The following is a 13,690-nucleotide window of genomic DNA, read 5'->3' on the forward strand; positions in this document are numbered from 1 at the left end:
CAAATTATCTTAAACATAGCTGGCCTTTAATATCTGAAAGTTGCTTTTCCTGATTGTTAATTAGTCTATCTCTTTAAACTATAGGGGAAAGTTATTTTGATAACACTGTGGGCATAAAATATAGACTTCCTGATTGAGTAAGTCAGTGCAATCTTACAGCATTGTCATAAACTCTTTTCGGTTCCTGTTTTCAGTATCATGATCACAGTATCCTGTGAAAATTAATTCCTTTCTTTTAATGTATGTAATTTCTTTTAGTGTATGCAGTGATAATAAAGCAATACTGTTTATAATATAAGATTTCATGTACATGCGAGTTATAATACCTGTGCCTTGAATGCTGGGCTCCCAGGCTTTTTTTTTCCTTATCCAGATCATTATTTTGTCCTTGTTTTTTAATTTTCCTTGAGAAGTGTCTTTGTAAACATACAGGATCTTCATATTAATTTTTGTATGTGTACTCTACAGGTAAAAAACCATATCTCTGCAATTTTTCTGCTGAAGATGCATCTGGGACAGCCCTACAGCTCAATCAGGAAAGAAACAATAGAGAAAAAAATGCTGTGGAATCTAAACCTGAAGTGCTAAAGGTGGCATCTGTACCCCACGACAAGATCAAAGAACCATTTCCAAAATACGTGGATTGCAAAATTTACCCTGATTCAAAGATGTCAGCATTTCAGCAAAGTTGTGATTTACCTTGTTCCAGCAAGACTGCTGATGTGAGACTGAATTTGCAAAGCCCCTTGGAAATTCAACAGAAGCTCGCTAAAGAGATCCTTGTAGAGATGAATGAACATTCTGTGCTCAATAAAGATACAGAGATGTCTGAAAAGACTGCATTAGATCTTAGTGAGAAATCAACTAGGGCTGATTCAAGTTTTACCTCAACCTTGCAGGCTGCTCTGATTGTCCACCGATGTCCTTACTGCAGTCATAAAACTTACTATCCAGAAGTCCTGTGGATGCACAAAAGAATTTGGCACAAAGTTAGTTGTAATTCTATGGCTCCTGCTTGGGTTCTTCAAAATGGATTCAAGAGTATAAAACATAATTCTGTTTTTATGGCAAGAAGTGGGCGCACTGGACCACCTCCTGTACTTGGTGGGAAAGAATGCCAACCTTTGCCTATAGCCAGATTTACACGTACTCAGGTGCCGAGTGGGTTGTCAGGATCCAAAAATAATAATTATTCTGATATTGCTGTATCTCCTAAGCCCGGGGCTATGGCAAAAGATGTACCATCCACTGGGGGCTGTGGTCCGCAACCATCAGCTATTGATGGATATAGACCACCCAAACTTAACCACACTCACGAACAATATGGTACTGTAGCCCAGCAGCCCCAGCTAAAATCAAAATTGGATGTGAACTCCAAATTGATGCAAACAGGAAACTTTAGCAGAAATTCAACGCCTTCCCATACAGTGATATCTAAACCTAGCGGACATCCCTCCAGTAGCAGAGAAACAGAAAAATACATAGTCCCTCAAGTAAATGCTGGATCTGCTCCTTTAATCAAGCATTGTACTCCAGATACAGGGAAGGCCAAATTTTTATCTCCATCTCAGTACCACCCTCTGTGTAAAACTGAGCCATGCGTTACTCAAGAACCTCCATCAATGCCTCAGCAAGAACGTACCGCCAAGAGGGAAAGTGAAATGAGAGCATTGATCAATTGTACTGGAGGATCCAGAGCAAGTCCTTTGATGCAACCTCAGCCTGTTGCAGCAGGACCTCCTCCACCTGTACATTCCACCAAACAGGAGCCATCCCCTGAGGGGCATGAGAAATGTTTGGATATTGTAAACATCTTAAAGACCTCCATTCCAAAGGATCTGGCTACTTTCTACCAAACCTGGGGTGCCAATAGCCCCGTAATGGACCGTGCTGGTAAGAATCCTAAGAACTGTCTTTCCAGCATATTTTTAAATTCTTAATTTTATTTTCCCCCTTAACATAAGGAATTCCACAAAACACTTGTGTTGTTACTGTCTGTATTTGACAAGGTTATCTCTCCTATTTAACTGTCCTGTCCTGCATCAGATCATTTAGGTGGCTTACCTGGGAATAACACTGCTGTTGAATTTAATGACATTTCCTTCTGAAGGAAGATATGTAAGGTCTCACTGCTAGAATTCTATCTGCAATTAAGTGCTGGATTCAGTCCCTTAAAAAAAGGGTGGGGTGGGAGAAATGTTTGAAGTGGCTTGAGAGAATTCCCTCTACATGAAATGTCCAAGCAGAAGATACAGTATCAGATTTGTATCCAATTTAAAATAGGGGGCAGGAATTTACTTTGTGTGAGAAATGATTATTTCAAGAAAATTATGACTTTATTGAACATTTCAAGTGCAAGAGATTTTCATAATTCACTGTCAGATCTCTGCTTTTGGAGATAAAACTGATGATAAAACATTGAAGGGAAGGGAAAAGAAATCATAAAAAGAACAATTCAGTATTAGGACAAAATGTTGTTGGCTAGGTTTGAAGCTTGTTGGATTTTCAGAGTCGGGTTTAGCTGCTAGAATCAGAATATTAACGTCTTAATTTGCAAAGTTCCCTTTCTGTGCAATGGATTTGAGCAGAAATCTTGGGAACTGGATAATTCAGATTGACTTGAAGGATATTTGACTCTGCATATCTCAGTCCTACCAACCGTGTAACATTATTCTTTATTTCAAATGGTTGTGAATTGAAAAGTAGATCTTTTATGGCAAGCAAAAAAAATTATATAGCAGTATTTTCAGTCATAATGGCAACTATCATTTTAATACTTAAAATGGGAATTTATTAATGTATACAGTACTTATTAAACATGCTGAGCCTTTATGCTTTATGATAGCAATAATGAAAGAGTGCTCCTGAGCATATGCAGAGCTCTATTTCCACAGTCAGGTTACCAGAATTTTTATAGCCAAAACCTAGGATTAGCAATAAATAATGAGCTCCCACAAGAGCAAGCAAAGGAGATCCTAATTCTGGAGAAGATTTTGAATTTAGGCTTAGCTGGAAATCTTGTTCAAATACAAAACTAAATATAGCATTCTCAGAATTTAAGATGAATTGATTTATCCACAAGATAGGATAAAAGAATGCAGCATTTGACACCAATGACTTGTCTTCCCTAAGTGATTTATTAAAATTTACTTTTTTCTTGTTTGCCCAGTGTAAATATTTTTGTTGCTTATTCTCCTAGCTCCTTTCCCTATGAGCTAAATTAATAAAGATTTCCTTACTAACCAGTTAGAAAGAATAAGACCCGTTTTGGGAAAATTCCTTGCAAATGTGCACACATCTTAAAGATTTATATAGGCAGTTGTATACAATGTCCACTGAGCAAAAGGAAGTTACAGCACATTTGCCAAGATGTAAAACAAAGATATTTTGATGAGTTTTATCCATGACAGCTGTTGGTGAGAAAATATCCTTAAAATATGGCATAAACATTTGATTTGTAAAAGATACTGTAAAACTGTTAGCAATTATCTTGTAAAGAGCTGCCTGTAGGGCAATATCTAATAGGTTGCTAAGGGTAAGGAAGTTGAACTCAATAGAATTGTTACCTAAGCAAAAAGGCTTGAAATAGTTTTAAGACCTGAGAAACAAGGTAATATTCAAAACAGCTTGGGCATACAAGTCCCTAATTCACTGAACCATAAACTAGAGGAGAAACAGCATAATCAGACTTGGAAGATTCTGTTCTTATAGCTAGTCTTCTTGTAGATTCTTGGTCTGTTTTACTTAGTGGGACCTGCATAAGTGCTCTAAGAAGTTGCAGTGAAAACGTATATCCATTATTTTGCTTATTGAAAAAGTTAAAAGGGCTCGTTCTTATAATGAGGCTACTACTAAACAAACAAAAAATTCATTTTTAAAAAATTAATTTTTGAACCCATATATGAACTAAAACTTAGTTCTTTTTCAAAAATGCAATGTTTTTGGCTCTTTCCAGTACAAAAAACAGCCTTTACGGCATGTGTAAAGGCCATATACAAAGATTTAGGAAAATGAAAATGCATCCTAATAGACCAAAAAATATGTGCAGAATCTGAACATTAAGCAAACTTGGAAACAAAAACATGCTTATTTGGAAAACAACCAAAGAAAATACAAGAAAATAAGAATAAATTGAGTCAAGACAGGGATAAGATGAAAGAAAAAGAGAAAATCAGATTGAAAAATAATAAGAGAGAGAAACCATTGTGACAGATTTACTTATTGGTGACTACTATTTGGCTGTGCCTTTTTTTAAGTGGTGAAGTAAAATCCACTTGCATTGGGATGAATCTGTTCTTTGGTTCTTCCCATGTCAACATTACTCCATTTCTGGAACAGTTAATGGCTAGGATCAGGAACATTTTTCAGAAGATGATTCCCCCCACCTCCCGATATTAATTTTGATAAGTAGGAAGCAATCACATGTTAGCCAATTCCCACATGAAAACATTAGAATGCCTTGACTTCAAGTCTTCCCAGATTATTTTAGCCATAATCCGTAGGCTGACTTTTGACTTTTTTCTTATGCTGCAGCCATAAGAAACTCTCAGATGCCAATAGTAATGCCGTTATGCAACTTAGGACAGCTCTCATTAATAGAACACACTATATCGGTAACCTTGACTTAGAACAGTTCATTTAGTTCGGCAAAGTTACTTTGTCGACCTTCTGACAAGCAAAATCAATGGAGAAGCCAGATTGACTTAACAACCATGTTACTAATTTAACAACTGCAGTGATTCACTTAACAACTGTAGCAAGAAAAGTCATAAATTGGGACAACATTCATTTAACAATTGTCTTGCTTAGCAACAGAACTTTTGGGCTCAATTGTGGTCGTAAGTCAAGGACTACCTGTAATTTCTTAGCATGAAAAAAGTTTGCTGAGAAACCAGGTAAGCAATTTAAGCCAAAGACTCAGGTTTTGTTTCTAAATTAGTCATGCTGTCCCAAGTACCATGCAGAAATAAACACATGCCATTGATCTAGAAAAAAAATTGTGGATGCTATAACAATAAAAAAGCAAGAATTTACAAGGATACAAAGTAAGGAAAATATGTTGATTCATACATGTATAGACTAGGGTAAGAGCATAATTGTTAAACTAAAGTAGCATAGTAACTTCATCTTCTGTTTTAAAAGAGCTTAATCACAAACAATTGAATATTTTCTACAGCACAATTGTATGGTGTTGTCAAATTCTCAAAGCACACTCATTGGGCATTGCCTTCTGAGAACACATTGGCTTTGTCAATCCTAGTAATAAACCTAGGAATTCAAAAAATTGTCTTTGTGTTACTTCACTTTTCATTTCCTTTTCTGATCTGCATTGAATCCATGGCCAGTTCAGATCTGCTTGTACAACAGAAGTCACTATTTTGCTTTATCAAAAATTTCATTTAATACCTGGAAAACATCACTAATTATGTTCTCATTTAAAATTGGTCAGACTTTTCGGTCTTAAGAGTTAGTTTATCTTTTTATTTGCAGATTGTCTTGTTCAACACTCTCCTCCTCCTCCCTCTTTCTCCCTCTTTTCTTCTTTCTACATACATGTGAACATACACTTAAGATCTTACTCATTTTTAATTTAAAATATTCAGTGTACTTCTCCTTTGTAATAGAACTTCATTGTTCCCAGTAGAGCATTCCCTTATGAATGCTTTAGCATTCAGTAGAATTGGGGCAAGTTTTGAGTTTTTGCTTTTACATTTTAAATTGTCTCTCTGTTCTCAAAAGATAAATGCACAATTTTGTTTCTTTCTGGCACCACAGCAATTTTCCAATCCCTTGGAGAAATAGTTACAAGTACCACCAGAATATCAGTGCAGGTTATTAGCATTTGTATTGTGTTGGGCATTCATAAGCTTTTTGCTTTCTTAAGAAAGTTGTTAAGAAAACAGCACCCCCACAAGACCAAGCCCAGCATTTCAGATTCTTCAGGGGTTATTTTTCTTATTTACTATAAGTGTTATTTACAGCTATCATTGTATTAAAAGTGACACAGGCAGCATGGCAATTATCCTTTCTAGTTTCACAGGAATTACTCTGATGAACATCTGAAATTTCTGTAAATAAAAGTGAATAATATTTATAGACACCTGCACCCTTCACTGATGGAGGCATTGTGATCAGTATAACAAGTTCTGCGTAAAGAGATATTCAAAACATTAATATTGATTATCTTAACATTGATCTTGGCTATTATCAGAATTTATCATCTAAGTATGCACTCTGCTTTGGACTGTTCAAATGCAACATCAATGAAGTTTTTTTTTTTAAAAAAAAACATAAACTGGCTGAATATGCTCACTTCAATAGGCAGAATGACTGAATGTTTCTTTCTCTCTAACACACACAGGATTGATTGTATCAACACTAGCATTTTTTCCACCATGAATTAAATGCCATTGAATAATGGGAGGTATTCCTTTTGCAAACCAGGACAAACTTTATATATGTGGGGTTTTAGCCAGGAGTCCTTTCTGATCCTGTCATAAAAGCCATTTTGTCAAGAAAAGTAACTAATAGAATGCCAAATATGGGACATATTCAGTGGCTATTGTCTACCCTCCCCAATTACCTCATGTGAATTAATTCATACCTAATAGTGATCTCATGGTTTGGCGCTAATCATACACAGTATCATGTATTTATAAAATATCCGTGCAGCGGTGGTTTCTGAGCAACTGCCTTATGATGACCCTTTCACATCAGCTTACTCACTGTGGCTCTAGATGTGGTTCTAGTCTTGTGTATAGGGTCTATGACAATTCACCATGTCAAACTTACCACGGCCAACTTGCTACAGGACAACTCACTGTGGGACAAGAGTTACATTAATATCAACAAAATGGTGGAATAGAATCATTAAAGGATGCCAAAGGAGGACAGAATGAAATGTGAATGGCAAAAATTAAAATAATTTTTATTTATTTTAAATAAATAAATAGAATTGTTAAATTGTCCTGCAACGTGTTTTGAGTTTGCCATGGTCAGTTCTCTGCCAACTTGCCTGTGATGAGCTGGCTGCAGCGAGTTTGTCGCAGTGACTTGGCTGTGGCAAGTTGTCCCATTCCCCTGAGTATATACCCTCATTTTCAGGTCATAGAAGACAACTAGTTTTGCTGACCAACATCTACTGGATGGCTCTTGTATTTGAGGACATTTGAGCTGTATTGAGGCAGCTCTTTAGACATTGAATTTCTTGCTGATACTGCAAATCTTCCAAAGAACCTGAGAGATTTCCAGAGCAGAGTTGAAAATCATGTTTTTAAACATGTTCCTACTTTTATTTTTAGAGTCAGCAGTAGAATATTCTAAATGCATTTCTGGATCATATTCGCAAGGAGATTCCTGTATGGATTGTAGTTATCAACTTGATATTAAACTTCCTTTACATTTTTCTACATGCATTTGTTTAATTACTTTAACATAAAGAATTAATGAATAAATATTTCCTTGGGACTATTTCCTCCGTAAATATCCATTAATGTTGTTGCTTTCCTTTAGAAGAGCTTGTCTTTTTCATGGAAAAAATAGTCATTAAAATACCTATCATGTACAACTGCATTTCATCAGTTAATTTAAGAAGTAAGTTTATGACAAAACTGTTGCCCACAACATGACAGAAATTAGTATAACTGGTTCTTGCACAAAACCCATTTTTTGGACAGATTTGGCCTATTAGATGCTAACTATACAAAAGCTTTTGCATTGATACAAAAAAAAAATCCCTCAGTTTGTATGATGACATGTTCTGCATCTTAATGATAATTTACATGGAATTTTGCGGGGGAGACAAGCAGTACAAAAAGATGTTAGTGTGCCTTAGGAACCAAATACAGTGTAACTGGAATAATCTCCACTGTGTTGAGAATGATCTATTTGGCCAGGGATGTCAAACTCAGCCTGTGGAGTACTTAGATCTGGCCTGCGGGGCTGCCCTGGAAACAGTGAAGGACTGGCCCGCAGTGTCTCTGCCAGCGAAAACAGGCTCCCGATCTCTGTTTTTGGCTGGGATGGCCTCCTACAACCCTCTGCCAGCATAAATGGAGTGGTCCTCCTGAGCCACTGGCAGAGGGTTGCAGGAGGCTGTCCCAGCCAAAAACAGAGATCGGGGATTTTCACTGGCAGAGCATTGGGACATTACAGGTGTCCCTGACACGAGTGACGTCAAGCTGGCCATGCCCCCCTCCCCTCCCTCCCCCAAGGTCAAATGCAACCCTGATGCAGCCCTTAATGCAATCGAGTTTGATACCCCTGATCTAGGCTAAGGACCATCGTTACTAAGTCAGTGATTTGATCAAGATAACTAAAAGGCCATAGATTGAAATGGCAAATGTGAATTTATTGTAATTATCAACAATTATATACATTTGGTCAACAATGAAGAAAACCAGAGACACGTAAAATGTATATATTTGAGTTTTTCAGCCGTAGCTGAAAATGTACCTAGTTTGATTGGATGAAATAAAGCAGGGACACTTCCAGACATTTCTCTAAAGTGTTTCTTGTAACTGCACATGCTGTATTTTGATGTCTGCTGCAGTAGAACTCGTCTCTAAAAACCTATTGATGTAATTTGAAGTACTGATGCAACATGCAATGCATTCCACCTTAGTCAACATTTAAAATGGAAGGGGTTAAAAGTATTCTTAGTTTGTTCTTTCCTGTAAAAGAAAAACTCATTGCTACTTTATCTCAGTCATGGGAAGTCATCACCTGTAAACAAAAACAAAACAGCACCTCACAAAATTCTTTGCATGAAATCATTTCACTTCTTCTGTACATGTGTACTTTGATAAAGGTTATCTAGAGTTGCCTCCCATCTATCCATCTATCTGATTATTCTGGAGGAAATTGAACAGGCTGAAAGAGGAGGGCTTATCAGCAGGAAAATAATCATGGGAAATGAACAACAGAAGTGAAGGCAAGGATTAGCACCCTACCACAAGAATGATTTTATTTTCTCATTACTCATGCCCCGCCTTTGGAAGTTGACTGGGATTGGGGAACTGGAGTAGATCTCTGAAACATACATTAATTCAGAATAGAAGTTTCAGATACAATAACAAACCACAATACACACACCACACACATATACACATACACACATAGATAGTTATAAGCTGCCCAGAGTGGGTAAATCCAATAAATCCAACAAACAAACAAATGTTAATAAATAAATGTCTGAATGTGGCCTCTCTGTTTGCATGTGTATGCTTGTTTACTGTAAATGTTTCTGGATTTTTTTTTCTAAAGGACAGTTCAGAACCTTGAAATCTCATTGCGACCATCTCCCCCCCCCGGGTGTGTGTGTGTGTTTTAAGGAAGGGAATATTAATACAAATAAGACCTTTTCCCATCCCTTTAGCACAGATTATATGAAGTATCTTGAAAAAATAAATAACCCAATAAAAGTCAAATGTGTCCTTTCTGATCACAGTAAAAAGACACAGACCAGCCCTTTAAATCAGATACTGTAAGCTGACCTTTGGGGGAAAAGAAGAGATTTGAGTCATTTTCCATGGATGCTAAGGGCCTAGAAAATCCATCTACAAAAGACTGGCGAAGGACTGCTGCCTTTTTGTGATCTCAAAATGTCCAGAACGACACTTTGCTTCACAGATGTCTTCTCTCTGGGCGTTCCAGATCTGGGGTCAGAAATGTACCAGTAGGCAGGAAAGGTAGGGCTAAAGGTCTGATCCATTTATGATGGCTTCACTCATTTTGCACTCCTCTCCAAGCCTGCCTGGGGTAGGGGTGCGGGGGGGTTGTAGGCTAGGGGGGCAGTCAACCTCTGGTTCTACTCACTTTCTATTATCCATATGACTTGTCTCCACCATGCTGGAGTCACTTTGATTTGCCAGATGTACTGTTTGACAAAGCGGGGTGATGCCGAAAAGTGGATCCAGCTGCTATGAAAAGCGCACACCTGACATGCCACTTCTGGTGCGGGCACATCACAGGGAACATTTTTTAATTCGATGTAATTTATGCATTCTTGCAGTCCTGTGTGTGTGTCTGGCCTGTCAGCCAGTGCCTAGATGAAGGTTGACAGTTGTTATCCAGGGCCTGAAGGTAATCTCACATAATGACACATTAGACATACTAATGATGTTTTCCTCTGGCATATTGTTTTCTTCTCAACTTCCCCTTCTCTCTTTTCCCTCCCATGCCCCCCTCCCCTTTTCTCTCCCAACACAGGGATGCTTAGGACACAAACGCGCCAAGGAGACTATCTGTGCGTAGAGTGTGGGAAGGGCTTCACACAGCCAAGCCACCTCAGGACCCACATGAGGTCTCACACAGGTATATTTCCTTATGTGTCTTCTGGTGGGATGAAGGGATGCCCCTATTAATAAGTACATATTAATTTCCTTGTCACCAGTCTATTTTTTGTTCATGTTGTTGGATTCTTTAAAGCTTCTCCATTTTACACCATTTCAGATTTGATTAGCATTTCACGTTCCATTTCAAGTACCTGAAGTCTCCTCGCCTCTCTTGCAAAACCTTGCATTGCTGATTAAATAAGATGATTTGCAGAGTTTTGTGTTTTTTTCCCCCCTTCTTTAAAAAAAAAAATCATTTTAATTAGAAAGCAGAATACTCTGGAATGAATATGCTAATGAAATCTGTTGCCGCTGGCATAAATTGAAACCAACCCCACCCTCCCCTTTTGAAATGAACAGAAAGCTTTTTGTCTCCTTGCTGTGGTGCTCAAATAAATCTGGAATTTGTTTTTTGTTTTTTTCAAAAACCTTATTCCTCATCCATCCTTAGAATGGTCCAGGATAAATTTTGGATATCAGCCCTTTCCTATTTGGAAGTGGGGAACATAGCAAGGTAAAGCTAACAGCACGTCAGTACATCTTCATAACCTCATAATGAGGAAATGAGACTAGATCTCTCTTTTCCTCCCTTCCTCTTTGAAGAAGGGTGAGTGATGCATGTATAAGACGTTCTGCGGCAAAATGACAGAAGCCAAATGGTAAGTAATTCACAAAGAGGGTCCCTTTACGTACACACTGATAATTAATGTTGTCAGTGATTGCTTTCTTCAGTGCTGAAGTCTGAATTAAAAAAGGCAGTGCCCTTAGGTTCCCATTAGCACACTCTCTTACAGTAAGTGTTACGGTAAATTGGTATTTTCCAGCTATAGGCAAAGAGTTGGTGTCTTTGCTTCTTCCCATCCTCCCCTCAGTGTGATTAATCTGTAATGGAGTCAAATAATGTACACACACTAACAAAGCTTAAATGTTCATCTGTTAACAAGCCCCCTTGTTCCCACAGTGGTATTTGAGTCTAATGGACTCCGAGGTACTGAAGTTCACACCACCTCCGCAGATGCCCCAAAACAAGTATGTTTTACAATTAATTGGGTATTTGGTTTTTAATGTGATATTCAGGGGAAAAGTAAGATGCATGGAGATACTCATCAGTAAAGCACTCGCTGTTCAGGTAGCTAGAGAGTAAATAATCATCGTTCCTCTGTTTATTATATTTTTAAGAAAAACTTAACATGTATGGACACCCTTGTTCTTCTTGACTAGAAATTGTGATCAGTGTATTGGGATTACCAGTCAAATGCTTGTGCTGAAATGGAGAATGTTTACACTGCGCACTGAACAACACATACAGTTATATTGTTTCCAACTAGATAGTTTAGTGTATAGGTAGACCTTGACTTACAACAGCGTGCTTAGTGGCCGTTCAAAATTACAAAGACACTGAAAAAAGTGATTTATGGCCATTTTTTCACACCAATGACCATTGCACATTCCCATGGTCACATGATTTACATTTGGTTGCTTGACAACTGAGTCACATTTATGACGGTTGCAGACCCCAAAACACTGGGGTCATGTGGTCAACTTTTGCAACTTTCTGACAAGCAAAGTCAGTGAGGAAGCCAGATTCACTTAACAATCATGTTACTAACTTAATAACTGCAGTGGTTCACTTAACAAATGTGGCAGGAAAAGCCATAAAACAGAGCAAAACTCACTGAACAAATTTCTCACTTAGCCACACAAATGTTGGGATGTGTTGTGATAGTAAGTTGAGGACTACTTGTATACCTAGTATACATCAGGTTTGAAAATGGGGCAACAAGCCGACTGTGTTTTTCTGAAGAGTATTTCTATCATGGTATTGTATAGCTCTTAGCTTTGAAAGATCCTTTTCTTTCAATCTGCGTGGACTCTGTGTGGTGGTGTGTTTTCCTCTGCTGACTATGTACAATATTTTCCTTTCTTGAGAATGACCTGGCTGTCCTTTAAATTTTCTTCATTTTCACTAATGCTATAAACTGTCCTGAACATTGTTTCTTACTCTGGGGTTTTATATTTATTGCCAGTTGGTGCCAGATTACCTTTTTCTCACTAACTCTTCCATGCATTTGTGGAGTTAACATCTTTCACAAGCACTTGCAGTTACTCGTCCATGTTCTTCCACCAGTCATTTATTAACTGTTCAGGAAGCACTGTTATTTGTATAGCGTCGTTTCCGTGACAGCATTTTTTGCCTCTCAACCACTGAACGATATGCACTATTGATTTGAGTATGGTAATAGTTCATGTTGGAATTGCCATAGTCTTGAGCTGACTTCGAAGGGCCTATCCATACATCATATAGATAATAGGAGGTAATCTGTGCTTCAATCTATACATTGCAGTACATTTACCAATGGAATCATTAACAGCATATTCTGGATTTCTATTTCTTCTCTGCATCCTTTTCCGATTTATGGTTTGTTCCCAAAATAATCCAGTGCTGAAGCTGGCATATCTAAAGGGTGGTCTATTTACATATGAACATTTACCTTCAGCCATAGGAACTCCTTTTAGGAGCCATAAATTGGTGAGATTCGACAGATGAGAATGTTGCAGAGAGCTTTCTTTGTGATTGTGCATGAAATGTAGATAGGACCATCCTTGGGGGAAGAGAAGAGTGCCAACAATGTCAAATATGGCCACTGTGACTGGGCAGTAAAAGCCCTACCCCTGTTGTGGCCTGTCGGCTGCCGGCCCCTCCAGCAGCTGAATCAGATGAGGAGGAGGCGTAGGAGTCAGGTCAGCATCAAGGCAACCTGAGAGCTCCGAGGGGGGAAGAGGAAATGGAGCTGTCAGAGAGAGAAAGAGAGAGAGAGAGAGGCGGAGCCTGGACCATCCGTCAGACCTCAGATGGAGAGTCAATAGCCCCCAGGTCTGGAGGTAGCTGATGAAGAAGAAGAGGAGCAGCTGGGTCCAGGGCCTGATGCACGGATGCGCAGAAGGCAGAGAAGAGGAGATCAGTGGAAATCTATGGGCCGATCCTTGGGGTGGAAGAGCCACCGTTGCTAGCGAAGTCCCACTCTAGCTCTGGGGATAAAAGGCGGAGGCGGAGATGAATAGATGTGGCATACAACTGTTCATCTTCCTGCCGGACAGACGTGCTACCCTGTTGTGAGACAGGAACTTTTTGCCAGGGCTGCTGGCGCTCCTAATAAAGGAATCATTGTTTTAACTACAGAGGGTTTGTCATGTTCGGAGAGCTGGGTCAGAACAATCCCTTTCAACATGTATTAATCCCATAAAGATACAGAACCCTGATTGCCTGGTTGTACCTAACATTTTGGTGCTGTTCATGGCCCTTCCAGATGTCCCTGAATGTGAACCTCCTTATCCTCAGATGAATGGCCTACTCC

General features: G+C 38.6%; 1 protein-coding gene across 5 annotated transcripts in view; it reads left to right on the plus strand.

Moving 5' to 3' along the window:
• The window catches only part of ZNF516 (zinc finger protein 516), a 124,040-nt gene that overhangs the window by 97,920 nt on the left and 12,430 nt on the right, over nucleotides 1–13,690 (plus strand). For 3 of the 5 annotated variants that reach the window (XM_026699465.2, XM_026699464.2, XM_087931004.1), the window contains exons 3-5: nucleotides 469–1,893; nucleotides 10,210–10,314; nucleotides 11,296–11,363. In XM_026699465.2, coding sequence (XP_026555250.2) covers nucleotides 469–1,893; nucleotides 10,210–10,314; nucleotides 11,296–11,363 — 1,598 coding nt within the window. The remainder of the gene's footprint in view (nucleotides 1–468; nucleotides 1,894–10,209; nucleotides 10,315–11,295; nucleotides 11,364–13,690) is intronic. The other 2 variants (XM_087931003.1, XM_087931002.1) reach the window with 1 other exon arrangement.

The sequence above is a fragment of the Pseudonaja textilis genome, chromosome 3 (genome assembly GCF_049901715.1).
Source record: "Pseudonaja textilis isolate UNSWEBS1 chromosome 3, rPseTex1.2, whole genome shotgun sequence".
In the NCBI taxonomy this organism is placed as follows: Eukaryota; Metazoa; Chordata; class Lepidosauria; order Squamata; family Elapidae; genus Pseudonaja; species Pseudonaja textilis.